The sequence below is a fragment of the Belonocnema kinseyi genome, chromosome 5 (genome assembly GCF_010883055.1).
Source record: "Belonocnema kinseyi isolate 2016_QV_RU_SX_M_011 chromosome 5, B_treatae_v1, whole genome shotgun sequence".
NCBI lineage: Eukaryota > Metazoa > Arthropoda > Insecta > Hymenoptera > Cynipidae > Belonocnema > Belonocnema kinseyi.
Window position 1 is genome coordinate 51,996,119 of NC_046661.1, and position 13,235 is coordinate 52,009,353.

General features: G+C 33.7%; 1 protein-coding gene across 4 annotated transcripts in view; it reads right to left on the bottom strand.

Annotated features, from left to right (window-relative positions):
• LOC117172317 (transmembrane protein 165) overlaps nucleotides 1–13,235 on the bottom strand; it is an 85,029-nt gene that overhangs the window by 52,375 nt on the left and 19,419 nt on the right. For 2 of the 4 annotated variants that reach the window (XM_033360096.1, XM_033360097.1), the window contains exons 6-7: nucleotides 1,644–1,749; nucleotides 1,294–1,367 (exon numbers count right to left, since the gene is read on the bottom strand). The exons of 1 other annotated variant lie outside the window; for it this stretch is intronic. In XM_033360096.1, coding sequence (XP_033215987.1) covers nucleotides 1,294–1,367; nucleotides 1,644–1,749 — 180 coding nt within the window. Of the gene's footprint in view, nucleotides 1–600; nucleotides 1,368–1,643; nucleotides 1,750–13,235 lie in introns of those variants that run through there. One more of the 4 variants, XM_033360095.1, reaches the window with a different exon arrangement.

Below are 13,235 nucleotides of genomic sequence, written 5' to 3' on the forward strand. Positions count from 1 at the left end.
ACAAAAAATGAAACAAAGTTTCAGTAGATGTGGATTTGGACCAACTTATTGGACATCCTGAAAAATGTAATAGTATTGAAAAGTAGTTGTGTAACAAATTTATTTTTCGGAATATACGATATCAGGGGGGAATTGAGACAATTTAAGCAAGGAATATTTATTAGAAACATCGATAAAATATGAACATTTAACGCAAATCTACACAATGTAGACAACAATAATTTTTTCGGTTAATTTTAGCTGTAACTTCAATTTTAAATTGAAACCAGAATGATCAACTGTTGCAATCAACTGTCTTAAAAATTGTAGAATGTTTCAGTATAGGTATAATTTACCGCACTTATTTCCGAAAACATTAATTCTGAAAAACAAGGCAGCCTTTAAGGTTTACTTTCGACTTGAATGAACCTAATACTTTTTAATACTTTATTCCTGCTCGAAGAATTGTCATTAATTAAATTTCGAAAATTACACATATTCTCTTCAATCACCTAAATTCAGAATTTCAAGTAAAAAAAAATTATGTAGAAAAAAATAGGTACAAACTATGCAGCGATGCATTATTAAAAAGTTGTTTGATAGCATTTGATCCTGGGTAAATCTCTATAAAAATATAATTTATCAAAGACTTGGATATAAGTTTACAGGGGCTATACAATCTGAGAAGCGCAATACGAACGTATCACTTATTTACACATGATAAAATTACAATTCGAGTAGCACACAGTATTTTACAATTTGTATCGTACCATTTACATTTAGTTGTATAATATCGACTAGGCCCGAGACGTGATCTTAGTCGCCAAAGTCCCTCGTGGAAGCTTACAAAATAAAGCAATAATCCTACAAATATAATGCCTATTAGAAAAGTTATTCATATTTTCACTAAATGCGTTTGCGATGGCTACTTATTCTACTTTTAGGATTTACTCTAGGTAACACGAAAAATACTGATTCGCGAAGAGTCTATATCTTTGTTCGCCTGCTTGCGATATAACCTTTTGGCTATTATGGAAATTGGAATCGACATAATAGAATTATACATTAAATTTAAAAAATTTTCTACTATCTATTCCATATAAAAAATTTATGAAAGGTAATTGAAGTAAGTACATAATAATTCGTGTTCTTGGCTTTCCTGCTGCGTCAGCTGTCGAAAATGATGAATGTCCAAAAAATGGCGGATAATAGAAGTAAGGGGCCTAGTGGTTCTGGAAGGTCGAATTTCCATAGAAAGCTGATTCTATAACGAATCACTTGCGTATTCTTTCGATTTCTTTATTTTTCAATTGATCATACGTCTTCAGGATTTATGATCAACGCTGTCACCGCGAAAATCAAAAATACGATTCCTCCAATCAACGTGACTAGAAAAACAATGAATTTCATGAAAGTTAGTTGCAATTATTTGCAATATATTCAGGCATATTAGCGACATTCCAAGTTTAAAAAAGTAGACAAATTTTTTCTCTTATAAACAATTTTTTAAAGATTATAGTAACTTTAAATGCTATTTATAATGATTAAATTATTAGATTTGAAACTTACTTAACTTGAAGTCGTCAAATTATTAAATAGTGAGTAAAATAAGAACAAAGTGACTCGCTAACAGGCCTCAATAAATATTGTAAAAAAAGTGTTACCTGTTCGCACTGATATTTTTTGAGCTATCATTCGTCCACCGAGAACAGCTAATCCCGTGCAAAACGAATGACCTAAAATTCCACCTATTATGACACCATACACATCCTGAAATTAAAAAAACTATTTTTATCATAAATATGATAATCGTTCGTTATAATTACTTGGGTAGTCCCAGAAAGACTTTTATTTTATTCATTATTTTATTGATCAAAAAAAATTTTTATCCTGAATTGACGCTCATTTAGATTTATCTGAATATGATAAAGTTCTAATAAAATTGTTTAACAATTATTGCCTTAAAAAAACTAAAGTGGACCGACTTTTCCTTTTTTTGTTGTAATATTTGATGTTGTGTACGATACCATGTAATACAAAAAACAGGAAAAATTGGGCGAAGTCCGGTCCACAATATTTGAGGATCCCTGAATGAGCCTGAAATTATTCAAGGGAAATACATTTTAAAAATTAATATTTGATAAATTTGTTGAAACAGTTCGTTTAAAACTGTAATAATCATATTCAGAAAGCCCTAAACGAGCCTCAATGTCGGAAAAGGAAACAAATTTGTTTAACTAATTTTTAGCACACTTGAACAACAATTATTTAAGTGATTACTGTGATTCGCTATCTCCTTTTCTCGCGCGAGAAGTGTGCGAGTGGGTGCCAGTGCTGAACAACCACAACAACTGCCAACAACATATTCCCGAATATTATGCTGTCACATTATTCAATCTGGACATTTTATATCATTTAATGATTACAATTATATATGTATTACCAGAGATTACTTACCCATACTTTTCAGGTCACAATTTGTCAACTTAATTCTGTACAAAAACACAGAAATAAATAAGCACGTATATTGACAAACTCAATTGACAATATTTACAGGAACATAACCTCAGTATTTAGTTGTCATTCAACACGACACTCACTCGCACATTTCTTACGGGAGAAAAGGAGATAGCAAATCACAGTGCGCATGTTCCCATCCTTGGAGCATTGGGTTTAAACGCCTTAGCCTGGCAATACATGTACAGTTACCGCAGTCAAAACTCGAGACACTTTGTACAGCATGATCGGTCTCCTTATTATTGCTCCGTGGCATTTACGCAAGGACAGCTGAATGGAAATCCTAATTCTTAGAATTTTTTCTTTGATTTATTTTTTTACTTTGCATTAAGAAAACTTTGAGAAAAGAAAAATGTATCCGTAATAAAAAATGAAACTGGGTAGTTGCAGAAAAATTCTATTTGAAAACTCTATACTAAATTACATTTACTTTTGAAATTAAAAAATAACTTCGAAAATAAGAGGTACTCGACTATTTTTCTTTAAATTCGACATTAATTGCCCTCAACTGAAGATTTGAACCAGGCGTACCAATTGAAAATCAATTTTACTGAAATCACAAATACTTATTTTTATTTATCGAATATCGAGAGAACTCGTTGGAACCTGCTGTGTTGAATAATGCAAAATATGAAGTCTTTATTTTCAGTTTGACAACTTCAACAGCTTCGACCAAATAGTAGAATTTTTAACCAACAGAGATGAATTCGGAAACAAAAATATACTAACTTTTGTTTGAAAATGTAATTATTTTATTGAAAATGATACTATTTTGCTAGTCATATTTTTTGGGTAAAGTTAATTATTTTCAATGGAAAAGTCAACTATTTTATTGTTGGTTCAGAATTAATCTCTTTTGGTTAAAAATTTTACTATTTGGTTGTACATTTAATCATTTTGTTTAAAATGTAACTAGTTTGATAAAAAGTCAGCTTTTTGAGTCGAAAAATCTACTGCTTTGTTTAAAACTCGTCTTTTTGGAAAATCTGTCCTTTTGGATTAATAATTAATTTGTCGTTTGAAGGGTCATCTTTTTATTGAAAATTCATCTTTAATGGTTGAAAGTTAATTTTTTCTAAAGTTTTATTCTAATATTTTCGATTCCGAAAGTATCCGATCTCTTTTGGTAACATTTAATTACTGTGTTGAAAGTTCAGCTATTTTGTAAAAAGTCATATTTTTTGGTTGAAAGTGAATTATTTTTAATTAAAAAGTTCACTATTATCTCTCTTTCGATTTTTTCTCGGTTCTCCACTTCTCTCGGGTGGGGCCACCCTGATAATAGTAAACTTTTTAAATAAAAATAATTAACTTTCAACCGAAAAATATGACTTTTTAACAAAATAGCTGAACTTTCAACAAACCCTACCGTAAGAAATCTCTGAGTTTTCTTTAGCGAAATAGCTTGGCCCATTTGAGTCTATAAACAGAGTCGATTTGAAACAAAATAGTCTCGGAGATATTTTGAGAGATTTGGGTCCTTTTCAAGATCCTTTTAGTGGTTGTTTTAAGAGTGGTGCGACGGTAATATAATGTTCCTTTTGTATTCGTCACGTACCGGGCGGGCAGAGTTATTTACAGTAGTTGGTCGTGGCTAATCCGCTCTCCCTTTTAAAATTTCTCTTCAAATTATTGACATTTTTTTTTAATTGATGAATTTTCTCATTATACTTATTTATAATTATAACTTATATACTGATATACAATTTTCTAGTTAAATTCAAAAATGTTGTCTTTTTTGGCGTATCTCATTCCATTTACGAGAAACCCATACCGAAAAGAATCTTTGAGTATATACCAAAAATTCTTTAGGTCAAAGAAGCTCAGAGAAATTCTCCGCAGGCACTCAGGTAGATATTTTTAAAGGTCCAGGAAGCTCGTTTAAATGGTCTGAAGGCTTTAAAATATCCTTTCCGAAATTGAAATAAGAATACGATCATAAATAACAAGCAGAGAGGCTATCTAAATAGAGTAGCCGACACTCAAGGGTCCTTTGTTAAGCTTTCGCATTGAAATTTAGAAGTAGATTTTTTTTTAATTTTATAGTTAACAGCCTAAAATAGAATAATTCGGAATCTACGGGTTTCGATGACTTCAGATATCTAACTTTGTTTTTAATGCTTAAAATTGGAATTAATAGACAGTTTCTCGTAAATAGAATGAGATACGCCAAAAAAGACAACATTTTTGAATTCAACTAGAAAATTGTATATCAGTATATAAGTTATAATTATAAATAAGTATAATGAGAAAATTCATCAATTAAAAAAAAGTGTTAATAATTTGAAGAAAAATTTAAAAAGGGAGAGCGGATTAGCCACGACCAACTACTGTAAATAACTCTGCCCGCCCGGTACGTGACGAATACAAAAGGAAAATTATATAACTGTCGCACCACTCTTAAAAGGACCACTAAAAGGATCTTGAAAAGGACCCAAATCTCTCAAACTATCTCCAAGACTATTTTGTTTCATATTGACTTTGTTTATAGGCTCAAATGGGCCAGGCTATGTCGCTAAAGAAAACTCAGAGATTTCTTTCAGTAGGGACGTTCTATTAATTCCAATTTTAAGCATTGGAAAAAAAGTTAGATATTTGAAATCATCAAAACCCTTAGATTCCGAATTATTCGTTTTAGATTATTAACTATGAAATTAAACAAAAAATCTACTTCTAAATTTTAATCCTAAAGCTTAACAAAGGACCCTTGAGCGTCGGCTACTCTATAGAGATAGCCTCCCTGCTTGTTATTTATGAGCGTATTCTTATTTCAATTTCGGAAAGGATATTTTAAAGCCTACAAACCATTTAAACGAACTTCCTGGACCTTTAAAAATATCTACCTGAGTGTCTGCGGAGAATTTCTCTGAGCTACTTTGACCTAAAGAATTTTTAGTATATACTCAAAGATTCTTTTCGGTAGGGAAGTAATTAAATGTGTAACCAAAAGAGATCGATACATTCGAAATGGTAAATATTAGAATAAAACTGTAGAAAAAATTAATTTGCAACCATTAAAGATGAATTTTCAATAAAAAGATGACCCTTCCCTACCGAAAGAAATCTCTGAGTTTTCTTTAGCGAAATAGCTTGGCCCATTTGAGTCTATAAACAAAGTCGATTTGAAACAAAATAGTCTCGGAGATAGTTTGAGAGATTTGGGTCCTTTTCAAGATCCTTTTAGTGGTCGTTTTAAGAGTGGTAAGACGGTAATATAATGTTCCTTTTGTATTCGTCACGTACCGAGCGGGCAGAGTTATTTACTGTAGTTGGTCGTGGCTAATCCGCTCTCCCTTTTTAAATTTCTCTTCAAATTATTGACACTTTTTTAATTGATAAATTTTCTCATTATACTTATTTATAATTATAACTTATATACTAATATACAATTATCTAGTTGCATTAAAAAATGTTGTCTTTTTTGGAGTATCTCATTCCATTTTCGAGAAACGTATTAATTCCAATTTTAAGCATTAAAAAAAAGTTAGATATTTGAAATCATCAAAACCCTTAGATTCCGAATTATTCGTTTTAGACTATTAACTATGAAATTAAAAAAAAATCTACTTCTACATTTTAATCCTAAAGCTTAACAAAGGACCCTTGAGCGTCGGCTACTCTATTGAGATAGCCTCCCTGCTTGCTATTTATGTACGAATTCTTATTTCAATTTCAGAAAGGACATTTTAAAACCTTTAAAACATTTGAAAAGACTACCTGGACCTTTAAAAATAACTACGTGAGTGCCTGCGGAGAATTTCTCTGAGCTTCTCTGACCCTAGAGAATCTTTAGAATATACCCAGAGATTTCTATCGGTAGGTTTCAAACGACAAATTAATTATTAATCCAAATTGACAGATTTTCCAAAGACGAATTTTAATCAAAGCAGTAGAATTTTCGACCCAAAAAGCTGACTTTTTATCAATCCAGTTAAATTTAAACAAAATAATTAAATTTATAACTAAATAGTAAAATTTTTAACCAAAAGAGATTAATTCTGAACCAAAAATAAAATAGTTGACTTTTCCATTGAAAATAACTAACTTTACCCAAAAATAATATGACTAGTAAAATAGTATAATTTTCAATAAAATAATTACATTTTCAAACAAAAGTTAGTATGTTTTGGTTTTCGAATTCATCTCTGTTGGTTCTAAATTCTACTATTTGGTCGAAGCTGTTGGAATTGCCAAACTGAAAATAAGAGACATCATATTTTGCCTTATTCAACGCAGCAGGTTCCAACGAGTTCTCTCGATATTCGATAAATAAAAATAAGTATTTGTGATTTCAGTAAAATTGATTTTGAATTGGTACGTCTGGTTCAAATCTTCAGTTGAGGGCAATTAATGTCGAATTTAAACAAAAATAGTCGAGTACCTCTTATTTTCGAAGTTATTTTTACATTCTCACTCATGAGAGTGTAATGTAATCGTCCAAATTTTCGATCTCTGGTTTTTAACGGATTTTTACGTTTCGGCACGCACAGAATCCGAAAATCATAAAACTTTGTCGGCGTCTGTCTGTGTGTATGTATGGTTACCTGAATTTTGTAGTTACGCTAACTTTTGAAAGATTTGTCCAATCGAGTCCGCATTTTATGCACTTATGAAGGTCCCCAAAATGAAGGTTAAGGTCGTTAATCAGACATTTCCAACCAAAATTAAAAAATTGAGAGTATTTTTAAAATTAAAAAATTTTTTTTTCAAATTTTATAAATTTTTGTCAAACTTTCTTATAGATGGGTAAAAGACTTGCAAATTATCTAAACAACATTTTTTATTTTGATGAAAATTCGAAAAGTTATATACTTTTCGAAAAACATAAAAAAAAATATTATTTTGCATAGGTCCAAAAATTTCATTCAAAATTTTCACGAAATACCAAACATATTTTACAACTATTCTGGGCGAATTTTTCGATTAGCCCACAATTTAAAAAATTAGAGCATTTTCAAAATTTTCAAATTTGTTTTTCTTCAAATTATAGAAATTCGTATCAAAAATTCTTATAGATAGGTAAAAGACTTGCAAATTATCCAAATAAAATTTGTAATTGTGATGGAAATTAAAAAAGTTATATACTTTTCAATACTATTCTTGCCGAATTCTTCGATTAGTCCACAATTTAAAAAATAAGAGCCTGTATAACCTAATTATTCAGCGCGATTATCGCAATGAGAATGTAATCGCCAAGGCCGTAGGTGCTTTGAGAACCTTCTTTAATGCCAAATAAAAAAAAATGGTCAGCTTCACTTTATGATTGGTATGAAGGTTTAATACTTTTTGAATTTAAAATTATTTCGCAGGGGGCTCAAGAGGCGCTGTTTTGGGGTGGTGTGTGCGTGTGGAGAGAGATAGAGAGAGAGAGAGAGCGAGAGAGAGTTAGCGCGTCTTTCATGGAAGAAAGAAGTTTTTTTTAATGCTTTTAAACATTTTCCTTCGTCGCGAATTCGATTTCGCAGTTTGATGTTGTTCATTCGGAACAACTTGTATATCGGATTTAGTAGTGGGTTGATAATAATTTCTGGAAATTACGCCTTACTACTGGAACATGACAATGCGGTTGGTTGTTTTGGTGCTGCGTAGTTTCGAATGTGACGCAGTGTTGTGCAATCGCAGAGTGCTATTGTGACGTTCACTTTAAAACATTGATTGAGTCTAACACTTTCATCGTTATTTTTTTTTTTTTTTTTTGAACTGTTAATTTATAAGTCGGTGTTATTTATCAAACATTGGATTGGTAAATGACTGGTGCAACAAACACTATTCACAATGTCTACTGAAAATTCAAAAGAACAGCAAGACCCAAATTTGCAACTTGAAGGTCTTATTTGGCAACAAAGGAATAATTTCACAACTTTGACTCGACATTATAATTCACTGAAGCAACGCTTGAATGATGAAAGCCTCAATTCAAAGATGCTGCAAAATCGTTTGCAAATTGCCGGGCAAGTATGGCAATTATGTATAGTAACACAGACGCAAATTTGCCAATGAAGAAAATGAATATTTCGTAAAAGAAAAATTTAAAGCTGCGGAGATGATTCTTGAGATTAAAGACGTAGTTATGACCAAATTACAAATATTTGAGGAAGAAAATCGTTCACAAAGGACCTCGGAGTTTTTACAAGGAAATACTGGAAATTCTGTTGGCACTCTACAACAGAAGATGACGATGTTACAGGTTCGCAGCCTATTCATGTTATCATCGGTGCTGACCTCTATGGTTCAGTGCTACTCAAAGGACTTAGAAAGGGTCGTTTTGAAGAGCCCGTTGCTCAAAATACAGTATTCGGCTGGATTCTTTTGGGGAAGAATTATAGTTTTCGCCCTGATTTGCCATCTTTAGAATCACGTTCGGCATTGGTGCATCACTGTGTTTCGAGAAGTGATTTAGACTGTTCTTTGGAACGATTTTGGAACCTCGAAGAAGTACCTTCCGTCTCGCGTTTAACTAAATCCGAAGAGGAATGCGAATTACATTTTAAGTTAACGCATACTAGAAATGTCGAAGGCAAATATGTTGTTCGATACCCATTTAAATGCGGACCCCCGATTAATATTGGTTCGTCTCGAAAAATAGCTGAAAAGGCCTTATTATCATTTTTCAAACGCTTTAACGACTCTCCAGAGTTTTCTTGTCAACATAAAATGTTTATGGATGAGTAGGAAAGTTTAAGCCACATGTCACTAATTTCAAGCCGGTCACGTGAACTCGATCCGACACAATTAGTCTACTTAACTCATAATCCAGTAATCAGGGAATCTAGTAGCACTACGGCAGTTGGAAGTGTTTTTAATGCGTCTCGACTAACGTAACATTTTACATACCTTAATGATCATATGCATGTTGGGCTCAAATTACAAACTAATCTATCCCAAGTTCTTTTGCAGTGGCGAACTTACCAATTTGTTTATACTGCAGATATTGCAAAAATGTATAGACAGATTCTCATAAATAAAAAGGATCGCGACTATCAAAGAATTCTTTGGATTCCGACACGGAATTCCGAACCAACGGAATTTCGTTTAAATGCCGTAACTTATGGAACAGCGGCTGCTCCATTCCTCGCTTTACGAGTCCTTCGGCAATTGGTCCTAGACGAGGGGCTTCAGCATCTTAAAGGCTCGATCGTCATTACCTATCAGACTTATATTGATGATTGCCTTTTTGGAGCAGATTCAAAAGTTGAAATAATTGAATTTCGATAAGACGTAAAAAATTTGCTAGAATTTGTTACAACATGGCTTAGCTGTCGAAAAACCCTTAGATGAAAACGATTCTTTAAAGGTTCTTGGTATCGTCTGGCATCCCATCTTGGATGTCTATCGCTTTAAAATAGAACTACCAGAAGTCTCGCAATTAACTAAACGGTCAGTTCTGTCTCTAATTGCTCGTTTATTTGATCCCTTCAGTTGGGTATCACCGGTAGTGATTTTAGCTAAAATTTTTGTGCAAAAGCTTTGGATTAAATCGATCTCTTGGGATGATATTTTACCAAAAGATCTTTCAAAATTTCGGAACAAATATCGTGAGAATTTAATTCAATTGAAGAAAATTTTGATTCCGCGATGGACAGGCCAAGGAAGTGAGGTTATTGACAACACGCTTCATGGGTTCTCAGACGCTTCGCATGTCGCTTACGCCGCAGCAGTTTATCTTCGTTTGACGAAACAAATTCTTGAAACTTTTTGTAAAACCTGGTCTCAAGATTATATTTTATCTTTACAATAACGTAACAAATGGCAACTTCGAAAAAAGAATATTTGTGTCGGAAAAATAGTTTTAGTGAAAAATGAAAATTTACCGCCCATGAAATGGCCTTTGGGACGTATAAATGATGTTAAAAGAAGTATAGATGATCTTGTTCGTGAAGTGACTGTTCGTGCGGCGTCAGGTACATATGTACGACCGATTACTAAACTAGCTTTATTACCTATTGAGACAGATACACAATTCAACGAGACATAAATGTTTCTTATTATAAAAATATTGTTCAGTATTTTCGAAATTTGGACCGCAAGGCTACAATTAACCGACGTCGGATGATTGTGGTTGTGTGTGTGTGGTAGACAAAATCATTAATTTTCCAAAATAAGAAAGCAGAGTAATACAATTTTTCACAAAATAGATGAATTTTTAATCATAAAAAAATAATAACTTTTGAAACAAACATTGAATAGTTAAATTTTTGGTTATAACTATTTTGAACAAAGAATTTCGACTGTCCACCAAACAGTTGATTTTTTAATAAACAAAAATTGAATTCTCGACGAAAAATTTAATAGCTGTTAATATTTCAATAAGAAATGTTGATTATCAAGCAATGGAGATGAATTTGCAACGCTTTCAATCAACTTCAGATCAAACATCTCTGCAACTTACAACACACACGATTAGTAGATATAATATTTTTCTGATTTTAAGTAAATGTAACGCTATGAATTTAAAATGAAATATGTCTAATTTTGCAGGCTATTTGACTGAAAATTGAACTATTGCGTTAAAAAGTTATATATTTTTGTTATATATTGAACTAACTTAAGCAAACTCATATCTTTGACTTGAAAGTTTAACTTTTTTGTGGACAATTCGTCTCTATTGTGATGTCCGCCAAATTATATCCATGGTTATAAATGATATTTATTACCATGAATAATATTTAACAAACATCCATGATTCTTTCTTTCGTCGCCTGGGGGTTTTAACCCCACCTGTCATTCGACTTAGAATAAATTGACTCGCGGCCTTCACGGCACAGTCTCAGCCGACCCCTTTTACGGAGAGAGTTACTCCCGTATCGTAAGGACCTCCCCGCGACACGTGGAAACCGTGGAAACCCCGTCTCACCGCCGAACCGAACCCTCTGTTGGAGTACGAGCTTTTAGCTCTCTCCCATGTCGGCGCTACATACCGCGTACGTCAAGGCGCCCCTATGACCGTACCGCTAAGCGTCCAGCCTCCCTTGTCTCCCGACAGCCAATCTAGGGTTTCAGTGCAAGTCAATCTCGACGTCGATAACCCAACGTCTCCGAAACCGGACGAAACAACCCCTGCATGTTGTACACGCTCCCTCAGTCTCTCGCCTAGGACTTCTCCCGCAAAGCCTCCTGATACTCGCAACGCGGATCCATTTTACCTCGATCTCAATCCCGGTAGCCCCTCATGGTTCCTCTCGCCTCAGGAATCAACCCCACCCTCTATAACGAGGATCAGTGGTGCTGTAAGATGGCTACGCCAGAACAATTACGTGGACACTTCCGGATTTTTCCCCGCACATGAATACCCTGAGCGGACGATTGGACATGACCTCCCCCCCCCCCCAAGCTAACTGCTCTTCTGGGGATCGCAGTCAACCATTACGACACTCCGAAGGCGGTTACATTAGTACCCGATAGTTCACTCACCACCCCGTTCAACCGAGTGCATAAAAATACGATCCGAGTAACTCGCCGTCGTCGCAATGCCATCCTCAGCGACAGTAATGCCTGTAATTACGCCATCACCGCAGATCACAAAATCAAGTAGACGAGCAATCTACTTGAAAAAGTAACCAGATTTTTCAACATCCAATAAAAACTTGCAAAACAATCGGTCCTTTTTAGGACCAACAAGTGTCTCAAACGTAGAGTCACTGTCTATTTCCTATCTCCCTGTCTTAATATAATTAATTTTACCTCTTTATCTAAATTTAATATTACTGATTCAGTCTCAACCCACAGACTGGTTAAAAAATACGACCTGTGGGCGATTATGAACAATAAATTCCTAAATTAAAATTATTTCTTGAAAAAAGATCCTACTCCAGTTTCACTCCATTGGGAAACAATCCATTGGGGAAAAATTAAAAATTTTTTAAATAAATTCCTATTCTAGACGATTGTGATTGGTACGACGGCGTCGGTCGACTCAAGTCGAGTGCGCGCGCGGCAATAAAAATTTTCTTTTATCTCTTAAACTAAAAGAACGATTTAGCTCAAATTTGGTCAAAGTTTTCCCTAAACATCAAGGAACAACTTTGCCACTGGAAGTTGTCTGTCCGCGAAACTTCCCTGTAGACTTTTGTCCGTCAAAGTCTGAGGAAACGATTCCTGACAGTAATGATTTGCAATAATTTTTATGTTGCAAATAAAAAAAAGAACTCTACTTTTAAAACATAATTGGCATCAAACGGGGTTTTTCTATTTGGAGAAAAAAAACGAGATCATTTCGTCGAACAGAACCGAGTTTTCGCGAGTTTAGTTTAAAAAATCATTGATTTTGGTACAATTAAAATTTCCGGTTTTTAATTTTTAGCAAAAAAACTATCAATTTAATGAAAGAAGTTTCTTCATGAAAGTTGTGCGGCTCGCCGAGCCGCATATAATCATATTGTTTGCGTAGTGAATGTCCGAAGTTGGTAATTTTCGGAAATTTTTCAACGTTTACGCAAGGAACAGCGTACTGGGACAGCAAATCCGAGCGCTAAGGACTTCATGGAATCCACACGCTCGATTTCTTCATTTTTGTAATACATCGAAAAGTAGATATATAGCATTTTTGTAATTTCAAGTAAATATCTACTTATTGATCTAAAATTAAATTCATCTTTTTTCCCAGGTTACTTTGGGCATTTAGCCGTGAGTGCATGCAGACGGCTAAGTGTCACCTTCCATTCAGAAAATTAGAAGAAAGAAAGGTCGACGCAGGTAGATTCGGTTATTGCCGGCATTAGGTCTAATGCCGGATTCGGCTA